Below are 14,654 nucleotides of genomic sequence, written 5' to 3'. Positions count from 1 at the left end.
AGTGCAGTGACGCAATCGTAGTCTGCTGTAACCTCAGTTTCCTGGGCTGACGTGATCCTCATGCCTAAGCTTCCTAAGTAGCTATGACTATAGGCGTGCACCACCATGCCCACCTAATTTTATTTTTAGTAGACCTGGGGTCTTGCTACCTTGCTCAGGCTAAATTTTTGTGGGTTTTTTTTTTTTTTGAGACGGAGTCTCGCTCTGTTGCCCAGGCTGGAGTGCAGTGGCCGGATCTCAGCTCACTGCAAGCTCCGCCTTCCAGGTTCACGTCATTCTCCTGCCTCAGCCTCCCGAGTAGCTGGGACTACAGGCGCCCGCCACCTCACCCGGCTAGTTTTTTGTATTTTTTAGTAGAGACGGGGTTTCACCGTGTTAGCCAGGATGGTCTCGATCTCCTGACCTCGTGATCCACCCGTCTCGGCCTCCCAAAGTGCTGGGATTACAGGCTTGAGCCACCGCGCCCGGCCTTTGTTTTGTTTTATTCTTCAGTGACGAGAAAAAATTCTGAAGGCAGACAATTGAAAACACTGTTTTCCCTCTAACTTTTTTCTGGAATGTTTTTCAAATCCACAAAAAAAAAAAAAAATTAAAAGAACAATGTGGCAAAACAAATAACTTTTTTTTTTTTGAGACGGAATCTCGCTCTGTCACGTCACCCAGGTTGCAGTGCATTGGTTCAGTCTCAGCTCGCTGCAACCTCTGCCTGCTAGGTTCAAGCAGTGCTCCTGCCTCACCCTCCCAAGCAACTGGGACTGTAGGCATACACCACCATGCCTGGTTAATTTTTTGTATTTTCAGTAGAGACAGGGTTTCACCATGCTGGCCATGCTGGTCTCGAACTCCTGACCTCGTGATCCCCCACCTCGGCCTCCCAAAGTGTTGTGATTACAGGCGTGAGCCACTGCATCCAGCAAAACTAATACACTCTATCTCAATTGTTAACATTTTGCCTCTTTGTTGCCTGTCTTTTTTTTTTTTTTTTTTTTGAGAAAGAGAAGAGTCTCGCTCTGTCGCCCAGGCTGGAGTGCAGTGGTGCATGGCGCGATCTCAGCTCACTGCAAGCTCCACCCCTCCAGTTCACACCATTCTCCTGCCTCAGCCTCCCAAGTAGCTGGGACTACAGGTGCCCGCCACCACACCCGGCTAGTTTTTTGTAGTTTTAGTAGAGATGGGGTTTCACCGTGTTAGCCAGGATAGTCTCGATCTCCTGACCTCGTGATCCACCCGCCTCAGCCTCCCGAAGTGCTGAGATTACAGCCACTGCACCCTGCCCTGCCTGTCTGTCTTATGAGCCATTTGAAAGCACGTTGTAGACATTATGACTCTTTTTTTTTTTGAAATGGAGTCTCACTCTGATACCCAGGCTGGAGTGCAGTGGTGTGATCTTGGCTTACTGCAGCCTCCTCTTCCTCCCAGGCTCAAGCCATCCTCACATCTCAGCCTCTTAAGTAGCTGAGACCACAGACGTGCGCCACCACGCCTGACAAGTTTTTTGTATTTTTGGTATAGATGGGGTTTCACCATTGTTGCCCAGGCTGGTCTTGAATCCCTGAGGTCAAGCAATCTGCGAGTGTCAGCCTCTCAAAGTGCTGGGATTACAGGCATGAGCCACTGACATGCCTTTAGTCTCTTACATAATAATGGTATACTTAATCCATATTAAAATTGCCCAGTAGTCCCCAGAATCTTTTTTTCCTTTTTTTTTTCTTTAAACTCTGCTGCCGGCCAGGCGCAGTGGCTCAAGCCTGTAATCCCAGCACTTTGGGAGGCCGAGACGGGCGGATCACGAGGTCAGGAGATCGAGACCATCCTGGCTAACACGGTGAAACCCCGTCTCTACTAAAAAATACAAAAAAAAAATTAGCCGGGCGTGGTGGCGGGCGCCTGTAGTCCCAGCTACTCGGGAGGCTAAGGCAGGAGAATGGCGTGAGCCCGGGAGGTGGAGCTTGCAGTGAGCCGAGATCCGGCCACTGCACTCCAGCCTGGGAGACAGAGCTAGACTCCGTCTCAAAAAAAAAAAAACAAAAAAACTCTGCTGCCCTGGATTGAGTGCAGTGGTGCAATCATGGCTAACTGCAGCCTTGACCTCCCTAGGCTCAGGTGATCCTCCAACTTTAGCCTCCCAAGTAGCTGGGACCATAGGCATGCACACCTCCACCTGGCTAATTTTTGTATTTTTTGTAGAGAGGGGATCTCACCATGTTGCCCTGGCTGGTCTCGAACTCCTGGGCTCAAGCAATGTGCCTGCCTCAGCCTATCACAGTGCTGGGATTACAGGTGTGAGCCACCATGCCCCCAAAATCTTTTTTTTTTTTTTTGAGGTGGAGTCTTGCTCTGCCGCCCAGGCTGGAATGTCGTGGCACGATGTCAGCTCACTGCAACCTCCACCTCCTGGGTTCAAGCAATTCTCCTGCCTCGCCCTCCCGAGTACCTGGGACTACAGGCACGAGCCACCACACCTGGGTAATTTTTGTATTTTTAGTAGAGACGGGGTTTCACCATGTTGGCCAGGCTGGTCTTGAACTCCTGACCTGATATGATCCACCCACTTCAGCTTCCCAAAGCGGCAATCCGTGGCTCACGGATTACAGGTGTGAGCCACCACACCCGGCTTCAAAATCTTTTATAGTTGTTTTTCTTTCCATTTTTCTCAAATTACAATCAGAATTTATGAATTGGTTTGGTTGGATTGGGCTCTTTAATATAAAACAGCCCCGTGACCACCTTTCTTTTTTTGGAATATTGACATTTGGAAGGGAGGGGCAGGAGAATTATACAATTTTCTGAATTTATCTTTTTTTGTAATTAGATTCTCAGTAATACATTTTATATACATACATTTTATATACGATGTTTATATATATTTGTATATGTATATGTATTTATATTTTTTCTTTTTTTTTCTTTTAATACAGAGGTTTGCTCTGTCACCCAGCCTGGAGTGCCATGGCGCTATCTTGGCTCACTGCAACCTCTGCCTCCGAGTTCAAGTGATTCTCGTGCCTCAGCCACCCAAGTAGCTGGGATTCTAGGCATGCGCCACTGTTCCTGGCTAATATTTATATATTTTTTAGTAAAGATGTTGACCAGGCTGGTCTCGAACTCCTGGCCTCAAGTGGTCTGACTGCCTCAGCCTCTCCAAGTGCTGAGAAATGTCTTACTACAATGTGAAATGGCAATTCACATTGTAATGAATTCACATAGGCAGTGTGAAATGTCTTACTACATTATATCAGGAGATACATAATAGCAGTTTTCTCACTGTTGAAAACTTCTTTGAGGTGATGTTAACTAAATGTCTACATTATAAAGTTTAATTTCCTCCCTTTTTTTTTTTTTTTTTTTTCTTGAGAACGAGTCTGGGCTTGTTGCCCAGGCTGGACTGCAGTGGCGTGATCTCAGCTCATTTCAACCTCCACCTTGGGTTCAAGTGATTCTCCTGCCTCAGCCTCCTGAATAGCTGGGATTACAAGCATGCACTACACCTGCCTTATTTTTTTGTATTTTGAGTAGAGACGGGGGTTCACCATGTTGACCAGGCTGGTCTTGAACTCTTGACCTCAGGTGAGCCGCCCACCTTGGCTTCCCAAAATGCTGGAATTACAGGTGTGAGTCACTGCACCCGCGCTTTCTCCCTTTTTAATTAGTAGTAATGATACTTTGACACTGAGAATACTGCTCCCCACCAACCATTCACCCAATGGTTTTAGTCTTTTTTTGTGATCTTTGAAAATAGGGTTACTCTTAACAATATAAGTGTAAAAAGTACACATTCAAGAGTTTTTCCAGTTCTTGCTGTTCTTGTATTACTTTCCTAAAAAGCTAGTCTTAAATTAGTTAGCGTATTTAGAAAATGTGGAAACATGTGGTCGGGCACAGTGGCTCACGCCTGTAATCCCAGCACTTTGGGAGGCCAAGGCAGGCGGATCACACTCACACGAGGTCAGGAGTTCGAGACCAGCCTGGCCAACATGATGAAATCCCGTCTCTACTACAAAACAATACAAAAATTAGCTGGGCATGCTGGCGCAAGCCTGTAATCCCAGCTACTCAGGAGACTGAGGCAGGAGAATTCCTTGAACCTGGGAGGCGGAGATTGCAGTGAACCGAGATCCTACCACTGTACTTCAGCCTGGGTGACAGAGTAAGACTCCATCTCAAAAAAAAAAAAAGAAAATATGGAAATATGTAAACATTCTGATAGGAAATGTTTCTTATAATTTAGCAGACACATTTTAAAAATACACTTTATTTTCTCCTTTCTTTTAGGACCATCGATCGTTCTGTTTTTAAACCAATTGTCCAAATAGCAGTGATTGAAAATTCTGAATCACTGGACTGCCAGTTATTGGCTGTCACACATGCAGGTATGTTGTTTTATTTACATATCTGTGTTACTGTTACAGCTTCTGAAAATTCTTAGATTTGGAAATTTATGATTAGAAATATATTTTTACTTCCATATCTGCTTTAAAGCCATATAAATAATTTGTAAAATAAAGGATTTTGAAAACTGGGAGACTTTTCTGTTTCTTCATTTTATAGATATAAAACCAAGCCTAGGCCAGGTATGGTGGCTCACACTTGTAATCCTAGCACTTTGGGAGGTCAAGGTGGGCAGATTGCCTGAGCCCAGGAGTTCAAGACTAACCTGAGCAACATAGTGAAACCCTGTAACCCCGTCTCTACTAAAAATACAGAAATTAGCTAGGTGTAGTGGCACAGCCTTGTAGTACAGCTCCTTGGGAGGCTGTGGCGGGAAGATCGCGTGAGCCCAGGAGTTTGAAGCTGCAGTGAGCTGAGATTATGCTACTATACTTCATCCTGGGCAATAGAGCAAGACCCTGTCTCAAAAAACCAGTAAAAAAGCAAAACAAAAGCCAAGCCTAAATGGCACAGTGGCTCACATTTTGTAACAAAGCCTGAACTGGAACACAAGATTTCTTGGTTTGTCTTTGCAAGTTCTTTCTAATGAAATGTATTGATTCACCTCTCAATTTTGAGTGACATTTTCTTAGATATATATTTCAGCTGATAGTCTATATGGTAATTTAAGATTAGTCAGGGGGCTGGGCGCAGTGGCTCACACCTGTAATCCCAGCACTTTGGGAGGCCAAGGCAGGTAGATTCTGAGGTCAGGAGATTGAGACCATCCTGGCTAACATGGTGAAACCCTGTCTCTACTAAAAATACAAAAAATTAGCCGATGTGGTGGCGGGCACCTGTAGTCCCAGCTACTCGGGAGGCTGAGGCAAGAGAATGGCGTGAACCCAGGAGGTGGAGCTTACAGTGAGCTGAGATCGCACCACTACACTCCATCCTGGGCGACAGAGCAAGACTCTGTCTCAAAAATAAAATAAAAATAAAAATAATTAGATGGGTGTGGTGGCACATGCCTGTAGTCCCAGCTACCTAGGAGGCTGAGGCAGGAGAATGGCTTGAATCCGGGAGGTGGAGGCTGCAGTAAACCGAGATGGCGCCTCTGCACTCCAGCCTGCTAGACTCCATCCCCCCAAAAAAAATTAGTCCAGAAAGTTATGTATGGTTTTAGCAGAGTTTTGCATTGCTATATGTAATTGCTTCAATAACACATTTACCTCAGGTCCTTATTTTCTATTACTGATGCATAATTTTACCCCATCTTCAGGTGTAAGGTTATATTTCAGCACTTGTCCATTCAGACAGCCATTAGCACGGCCTAATACACTGACGCTGATTCACGTCCGCTTACCTCCTGGATTCTCAGCATCTTCAACCGTAGAAAAGCCTTCAAAAGTACATAGAGCACTTTATAGTAAAGGTAAGTTCTGAAATACTATCAGATTTAAGGTGAGATTCTTAAAATTGTTAAAATTATATGGCGTTTTGAGGCATTTGAAAATACCTATGACAACAGTAGAAACTGGGGACTACTAGAAGGGTTGGGGAAGTAGGGGAGCAAGGGTTGAAAAACTGACCGTTGGGTCTTATGCTTAGTACCTGAGTGATGGAATCAGTTGTACCCTAAACCTTAGCACCACGCAATATACGCAAGTAACAAATCTGCACATGTACCTGCTGAATCTAAAATAAAATTTGAAATTGTAGTGAAATTCAAAAGTTGAAATTGAAAGTATAGTTTTCACTCCTACATTTAGGTTTTTGATCTGTTTTGTGATAATTTTTATACATTGTATGAGGTAGGAATCTGACTTCATCCGTCTGCATGTGGATATCTAGCTGTCTGAGCACCATTTGTTGAAGACTATATTATTTCCCCATTGAATTGTCTTCATCTTACTTTCTCATGTGAATTACCCGTTAATGTATGGGTTCTGGATTCTCAGTTCTATTCTATTGGTCTATATTATCCATCTTTATGTCAGTAGTACAGTCTTGATTACTGTTGCTTTGTAATAAGTTTTGAAATTGGCAAGTGTGGCCGGGCGCGGTGGCTCAAGCCTGTAATCCCAGCACTTTGGGAGGCCGAGGCGGGTGGATCACGAGGTCAGGAGATCGAGACTATCCTGGCTAACATGGTGAAACCCCGTCTCTACTAAAAATACAAAAAATTAGCCGGGCACGGTGGCGGGCGCCTGTAGTCCCAGCTACTTGGGAGGCTGAGGCGGGAGAATGGCGTGAACCCGGGAGGCGGAGCTTGCAGTGAGCCGAGATCACGCCACTGCACTCCAGCCTGGGAGACACAGTGAGACTCCGTCTCAAAAAAAAAAAAAAAAAAAAAAAAAAAAAAAAAAAGAAATTGGCAAGTGTGACTATTCCAACTTTGATCTTTTTTTTTTTTTTTTTTTTTTTGAGATGGTCTGGCTCTGTTGCCCAGGCTGGAGTGCAGTAGCACAATCTCTGCTCACTGCAACCTCTGCTTCCCATGCTCATGCCGTCCTCTCACTTCAGCCTCCTGGGTAGCTGAGAGAAGCTACAGGCATGTGCCACCACACCTGGCTAATTTTTATATTTTTTGTAGAGACAGGCTTTTGCCATGTTGCCTAGGCTGGTCTCAAACTCCTGAGCTCAAGTGATCTGTCTGCATCAGCCTCCTAAAGTGCTGGGATTACAGGCATGAGCCGCCGTGCACCTGGCCTGATTTTTTTTTTTAAAGATGATTTTGGCTATTCTCAGTCTGTTGAATTTTCATGTGAATTTTAGAATCACCTTGTTAATTTCTGCAAAAAAAGTGAGGTGGGGCCAGGTACAGTGGCTCATGCCTGTAATCCCAACACTTTGGGAGGCAAAGGCAGGTAGATCACTTGAGGTCAGTTGGAGACCAGCCTGGCCAACATGGCGAAACCCCGTCTCTACTAAAAATACAAAAATTAGCTGGGTGTCGGGGGTCATGCCTGTAGTCACAGCTACTTGTGGGCTGAGGCAAGAGACTTGCTCGAACTATGGAGGTGAAGGTTACAGTGAGCCAAGATCCACTCTAGCCTGGGGGACAGAGCAAGAGTCCATCTCAAAAAAAAAAAAAAAGTGAGATTGGATTGTGATAGCTAAATCGGTGTATCAGTTTGGGGCATGTTGCCATCTTAACTATATTTAATCTTCAAATCCATGAATACGGAATATTTTTCTAAGTCATTTGGGGGTGGGGAGGAAGGTTCTCACTCTTTTACCCAGGCTGGAATGCGGTGGCAGGATCTTGGGTCACCTTAGCTTCAACCTTCCGGGCTCAGGTGATCCTCCTTGCTCAACCTCCTGAGTAGTTGGGACTACAGGCGTGTGCCACCACTCCTGGCTAATTTTTGTATTTTTTGTAGAGATGGTGTTTCACCATGTTTCCCAGGCTGGTCTTTAACTCCTGGGCTCAAGCAATCCTGCCACCTCTGCCTCCCAAAGTGCTAGGATTATAGGTGTGAAGCCACTGTGTTGGTGAGTTTTGTTGAGATAATTGCTTTTTTTTTTTTTTTTTTGAGACAGTGTCTACTGTCACCCAAGTGGGAGTGCAGTGTGCAGTCATGCCTCATTACAACCTCTACCTCCCCGGCTCAAGCAATCCTCCTGCCTCAGTTTTTGTTGAAATAAGGTCTTACTTTATTGCCCAGGCTGGTCTCCAACTCATGGGCTCAAGTGATTAGCCTGCCTCAGCCTCCTAAACTGCTGGGATTGCAGGCATAAGCCACAGCACCTGGCCCAGATGATTGCTTCTATAGTACACTTATCTCTGCCATTCCTCTGGCACCTTCATCATTTTTATTCATGGTGTGTTTGAATTAACCAGTATATAAACTGTATTTCGTTGAATATTAGCTTCTATTACATTGTGAATTGTCAGTCACAGCATTTTCTATATACTAAATATATTTTTATAAAATTAATAATTAAATTGATAAGCCCATTGACTGCAAGATATACCCTAAGTTCAGAAATGCTAAAATGTGAAAAAAAAATATGTTTACCTGAGAGAAATACAGTTTAAAATTGAGAACACTTAAGGAGTCTACCCTAAAAATAATTATATAGTCTTTCATGGAATTATTTTATTTTGTAACTTGTTTCTTTATAAAGATTGATGTTGTGTGTGTATATCTATATGTGCTAATTTTAAGTTGGCATAAAAGTACTTGTGGTTTTGTAAAAAATTTTTTTTTTTTGAGACGGAGTCTTGCTCTGTCACCCAGGCTGGAGTGCAGTGGCACAATCTCAGCTTACTGCAACCTCTACCTCCTGGGTTCACACCATTCTCCTGCCTCAGCCTCCCGAATAGCTGGGATTACAGAGGCCCGCTGCCATGCTCAGCTAATTTTTGAATTTTAGTAGAGACAGGGTTTTACCATGCTGGTCAGGCTAGTCTCGGACTCCTGACCTCGTGATCTGCCCACCTCATCCTCCAAAGGTGCTGGGATTACAGGCATGAGCCACCATGCCCAGCCCGGTTTTATAATTTTAATTGCAAAACCGCAATTACTTTTGCACCAACCTAACAATAGTTATTAAGGTTATTGAGGATGCATGTTATTTGACATGATGTAATAATATTTTATATATTAAACTTTTAGGTATTCTATTGATGGCAGCCTCAGAAAATGAGGATAATGATATTTTATGGTGTGTCAACCATGATACTTTCCCTTTCCAAAAGCCAATGATGGAAACCCAGGTAAGTTGTCCTGACAATTCTGAAAAAACTATTATATAATTTTAAGTGAAGGATAATATGATAAGAAACTTTTTATCTTCTGATTTATTGCTGTTTACTTCTAATAACATATGATTAGAAATTATAATGTGAAGAAATTATCCTGTCAATTATTTGTTTTTCCTCTGTCAGGTTAGAAGTTCCTGTGGTAATCACAAAAAGACATCTTTAAAGAAAACATTGGACCCTTGTAGAATATTTTCCATAATGTACCAGAAAATACATGTATCTTTTTTTTTTTTCTGAAAACATGTCAGGTTCATATGAAATGATCTTTCTCTCATTTAAATATGTTGCTTGTTTAGTTATTTAAATATGAGGCCATCCATTATAGTTGTGACTTAGAATTTTATTCTAACAATCTCTTTGTAATTTTGTCTTTTTCTTTTTTTTTAATTACGGAAACTTTCAAACATAAAGTTGGAAGAATCAATTGAACCTCGCATAAGAGAACTGAGTTGCCAGCATCTTTCTTATTGTATTTCATTTTTCTTTCTGACATAAACAAAGGGACACCCACAAACACACAGTTTTGTTTTAAACACAAAAATCACCACATACATCATGAAGTGGATATGGTCTTCCTAGGTGAGGGCCGAGGCTGCTGTGAACCCACGGACTGCCCCCTGCCCCCAGCTGCCCATCTTAGTCCCCAGTTTGTAAGGAGGTGAGGGGAGACTACCTGTCTCCATCCCCTTGGTGTCCTCTGCTCACTCCTGCCTGTCCTCCTAAATAGTCCTGCATAGCCGACTGAGGCTGCTGATCAAACCAGATAAACCAGCCCCTAGTAGGGTGTGAATGTCTGGTACTGTGTCTTTGAAGCTACCTCTTCACAGGCATTTTGCTTCTAGTTTTCGCAGAAAACTAGTGGTTTGCTGGTAGTTCTTAAATTTGAACCCTTCCAGATGGGACTGGCAAAAGGTGTGTGTAAGTGGGAGGAGGAAAGGCAGAACTCCCAGGGATGGGAGTATTGTCTGCATGAGCTCTACCAAATTTCTGACAAGGTTCAAAGAGCTGGGGTAGGAGCAGAAGGGAGATAAGGAGTACCCTTCTTCTTCTTTCCTTTATTCTTTGAGCTTTACTGAGCATGTACTACCAGCCTTGTGCTGTGATAAACTGTGAGGATTCAGAACTTAATAAGATATAAACCCTGTCCTGGTTGGGATTTTGTGCTGGTGGGGGATAATGATTTTAATCCTGTCTCTACTTCCTCAAAACTGTGGAGCAGAGGACACGTTTTTGGCTGTTTATTCCTCTATAATCGTTATAATCGTACCTGCCACTATGGAGTTATGAGACTAAATGAGCTCGTGTGTAAAGCACTCAGAACAATGCCTGGCACTCCTTGGAAGCACCATTCCATAAATGTTAGCTTTTTTTTTTTTTTTTTAAACTCTTTTAAAAAAGACAGTGTCTCACCCTGTTACCCAGGCCCAAGCAGTCCTCCCACCTCAGCCTTCCAAGTAGCTGGGACTACAGGTGTGCATTACCACATACAGCCAATTTTTAAATTTTTTGTAAGCTAGGTGTGGTGGCTCATGCCTGTAATCCCAGTATAATGTCGAGGTGGGTGGATCACAAGGTCAGGAGATCGAGACCATCCTGGCTAAAATGGTGACACCTCTACTGAAAATACAAAAAATTAGCTGGATGTGGTGGCGGCGCCTGTACTCCCAGCTACTCGGGAGGCTGAGGCAGAAGAATGGCGTGAACCCGGGAGGCGGAGCTTGCAGTGAGCTGAGATCGCGCCACTGTACTCCAACCTGGGTGACAGAGTGAGACTCTGTCTCACAAAAAAAAAAAAGAAAAATTTTTTTTTGTAGAGACGGGGTCTGACTATATTGCCCAGACTGGTCTTGAACTCCTGGGCTCAAGCGATCCTCCCACCTTGGCTTCCCAAAGTGCTGGGATTACAGATGTGTTCACCTAACTTTTTTTTTTTTTTTTAAGAACAAATACTACATGTCATATAATTTGATTTAATATTTGAGTTTTTCTTAAACAAAGGTGAACTTTTGTTTTTAACAAAAAAAACTCATCAAGAATAGTGTATGAGCTTTGATCAAATCCTAGTTACCAAAAAAAGACATTGGAACAGCAGGGTAAATTTTATATTGGCTAGGTATTACACTATATTAGGGAATTGATAACTTTTTTTTTTTTTTTTTGACACAGGGTTTCACTCTGTTGCCCAGGCTAGAGTGCAGTGGCACAATCAGAGCTCACTGCAACTGCTTCCCAGGCTCAGGGAATCCTCCCACCTCAGCACCTATCCGCCGCCCACCCCCCCAAAAATAGCTGGGACTACAGGCACATGCCACCACGCCTGTCTGATTTTTTTGTATTTTTAGTAGAAACAGGGTTTTGCCATGTAACCCCTGCTGGTCTTGAATTCCTAAGCTTAAGGGATCCCCCTGCCTTGGTCTCCCAATGTGTTGGGATTACAGGCGTGAGCCGCCTCGTCCAGCCAGTAACATTTTTAAATGTTGTTATATGGTTTGTAAGAAAACATTCTTATTTTTAGGAGATATGTATAAAAGTATTTAAGAGTGATAAATGATGTCTATACTTTCAAACAGTACAATAAAACAAAAATATACAGGAAGAGAGAGAATGCAGACATGGCAAACTGCTAACAGTTGTTGAATCTAGGTATTGGGCATGTGGACTTTTGCTGTATTTTCAACATTTTTGGCTGCTTGAAATTTTTTATTATAAAGTATTTTAAAGGATTAAAATACTTTTTTTTTTTTTATTGTGAGACAAGGTCTTGCTCTGGAGTGTAGTGCAGTGGCATGATAGCTCACTACAGCCTCAAACTCCTGGGTTCAAGCAGTCCTCCTACCTCAGACTTCTGAGTTGCTAGGAATACAGGCACATGCCACCACACCGAGGTAGTTTTTTATTTTTTGTAGAGATGGGATTTCGTTATGTTGTCTAGGCTGGTAAAATACTTTTTTTTTTTTTTTTTTGAGACGGAGTCTTGCTCTGTCACCCAGGCTGGAGTGCTGTGGCCGGATCTCAGCTCACTGCAAGCTCCGCCTCCCAGGTTTACGCCATTCTGCTGCCTCAGCCTCCCAAGTAGCTGGGACTACAGGCGCCTGCCACCTCGCCTGGCTAGTTTTTTGAATTTTTTTTAGTAGAGACGGGGTTTCACTGTGTGAGCCAGGATGGTCTCGATCTCCTGACCTCGTGATCCGCCCGTCTCGGCCTCCCAAAGTGCTGGGATTACAGGCTTGAGCCACCACGCCCGGCCTTTTTTTTTTTTTTTTTTAATTTGGCAACAGAGTCTTACTCTGTCACCCAGGCTGGAGTGCAGTGGCACGATCTCAGGTCACTGCAACCTCCATCTCCCAGGCTCAACAAATTCTCCTGCCTCAGCCTGCTGAGTAGCTGTGATTGATTACAAGCGTGTGCCACCACGCCTAGCTAATTTTTCTATTTTTAGTAGAGACGGGGTTTCACCACGTTGGCCAGGCTGGTCTCAAACTCCTGACCTCAGGTAATCTGCCCGCTCCACCTCACAAAGTGCTGGGATTATAGGTGTGAGCCACCCCACCCAGCCAGTAAAATACAGCTGGTAAAATACTTTTTAAGGGAAAGATAGTATCTTAGCAGATTTAATCAATCCTGGAAACATGGTAGATGGTAGTTATTTGATTGAGAGAATTATAATCTTATTAAAGAGTATTTACAGTTTATCTTGAGAAAAGTTTGCCCATGTCTTCTAGTACAAACAGATTTATGTATTAGTGTAGAAAATGTCTGCTTGGTGTACGCAGTGGCTCACGCCTGTAATCCTAGCACTTTGGGAGGCCAAGGCAGGCGGATCACCTGAGGTCAGGAGTTTGAGACTAGCCTGGCCAACATGGCAAAACCCGGTCTCTAATAACAATACAAAAATTAGCCGGGCATGCTGTTGTGCATCTATAATCCCACATACTTGGAAGGCTGAGGCAGGAGAATCACTTGAACCTGGGAAGCAGACGCTACAGTGGGCTCTGATTACGCCACTGCACTCCAGCCTCGGCGACAGGGTGAGACTCTGTCTCAGGAAAAAAAAAAGATAATGCCTGATTAGCACTTTGAGAGGCCAAGATGGGCAGACTGCAGGAGCCCAGGAGTTTGAGAACATCCTGGGCAACACGGTAAAACCCTGTTTATACAAAACATAGAAAAATTAGGTGGGTATGGTAGCATTCTCCTGTAGTCCCAGCTACTTGGGAGGTTGAGGTGGAAGAATCAGCTGAACCCAAGGAGGTCGAGGTTGCAGTGAGCTGTGATCATGCCACCGCACTCCAGCTTGGGTGACAGAGTAAGATACTGTCTCAGGAAAAAAAAAAAAACAAAACCCAGAGGCCAGGTGCGGTGGCTCATGCCTGTAATCCCAGCACTTTGGGAGGCCGAGGTGGGCGGATCACCTGAGGTCAAGAGTTCGAGACCAGCCAGACCAACATGGAGAAACCCTGTCTCTGCTAAAAATACAAAATTAGCTGGCGTGGTGGCATATGGCTGTAATCCCAGCTACTGGGGTGGCTGAGGCAGGAGAATCACTTGAACCCGGGAGGCGGAGGTTGCAGTGAGCCAGGATCACGCCACTGCACTCCAGCCTAGACAACTTCGTCTCAAAAAAAAAAAAAAGAAAAAAAAACCCCAGAAAAATACCTGATTAAAAAAAAATAGTAGAAAATTACGTAATACTTTTGAAAATATTCATGTTAATGTACTATTTGTTAAATTTATTTATTTATTTATTAAGTCTGTAGTTTTTTCTTTTGCATTGTGTAACTTCAATATGATGTGTAAAACATTTATTTCTTTTATGTAGATGACAACCCGTGTTGATGGTCATTCCTGGGCTCTTTCTGCGATAGATGAATTGAAAGTAGAGAAAATAATTACACCCTTAAACAAGGATCATATTCCAATAACTGATTCACCAGTTGTTGTACAGCAGCACATGTTACCTCCGAAGAAATTTGTTCTCCTCTCAGCACAGGTATGTACGTATTCTGTTAAGGTAGTGACAAAAATAAGCAATATATAATATTTTTGTCAAGTACTCTGAAGTACTGGCTTAATGGAATCATATCATTTTCTTTTTTTTTTTTTTTTTTTTTTTGTGACAGAGTCTCGCTCTCTTGCCCAGGCTGGAGTGCAGTGGCCGGATCTCAGCTCACTGCAAGCTCCGCCTCCCAGGTTTACGGCATTCTCCTGCCTCAGCCTCCTGAGTAGCTGGGACTACAGGCACCCGCCACCTCGCCCGGCTAGTTTTTTGTATTTCTTAGTAGAGACGGGGTTTCACCGTGTTAGCCAGGATGGTCTCGATCTCCTGACCTCGTGATCCACCCGTCTCGGCCTCCCAAAGTGCTGGGATTACAGGTTTGAGCCACCGCGCCCGGCCTTTTTTTTTTTTTTTTGAGACGGGATCTCGCTCATCACCCAGGCTGGAGTGCAGTGGTGTGATCTCAGCTCACTGCAACCTCTCTGCCTCCCTGGATCAAGTGATTCTCCTGCCACA

The 14,654-nt window shown here is 43.7% G+C and overlaps 1 protein-coding gene across 1 annotated transcript in view; it reads left to right on the top strand.

The window, feature by feature from the left end:
* Positions 1-14,654, top strand: part of NUP155 (nucleoporin 155) — a 75,517-nt gene that overhangs the window by 20,205 nt on the left and 40,658 nt on the right. Inside the window, exons 10-13 of the mRNA XM_025388766.1 lie at positions 4,273-4,370; positions 5,651-5,803; positions 8,994-9,094; positions 13,962-14,132. Coding sequence (XP_025244551.1) covers positions 4,273-4,370; positions 5,651-5,803; positions 8,994-9,094; positions 13,962-14,132 — 523 coding nt within the window. The remainder of the gene's footprint in view (positions 1-4,272; positions 4,371-5,650; positions 5,804-8,993; positions 9,095-13,961; positions 14,133-14,654) is intronic.

The sequence above is a fragment of the Theropithecus gelada genome, chromosome 6 (assembly GCF_003255815.1).
Source record: "Theropithecus gelada isolate Dixy chromosome 6, Tgel_1.0, whole genome shotgun sequence".
NCBI lineage: Eukaryota > Metazoa > Chordata > Mammalia > Primates > Cercopithecidae > Theropithecus > Theropithecus gelada.
The sequence above is the reverse complement of the archived record's forward strand: the minus strand, read 5'-3'. Positions and strand labels throughout refer to the sequence as shown.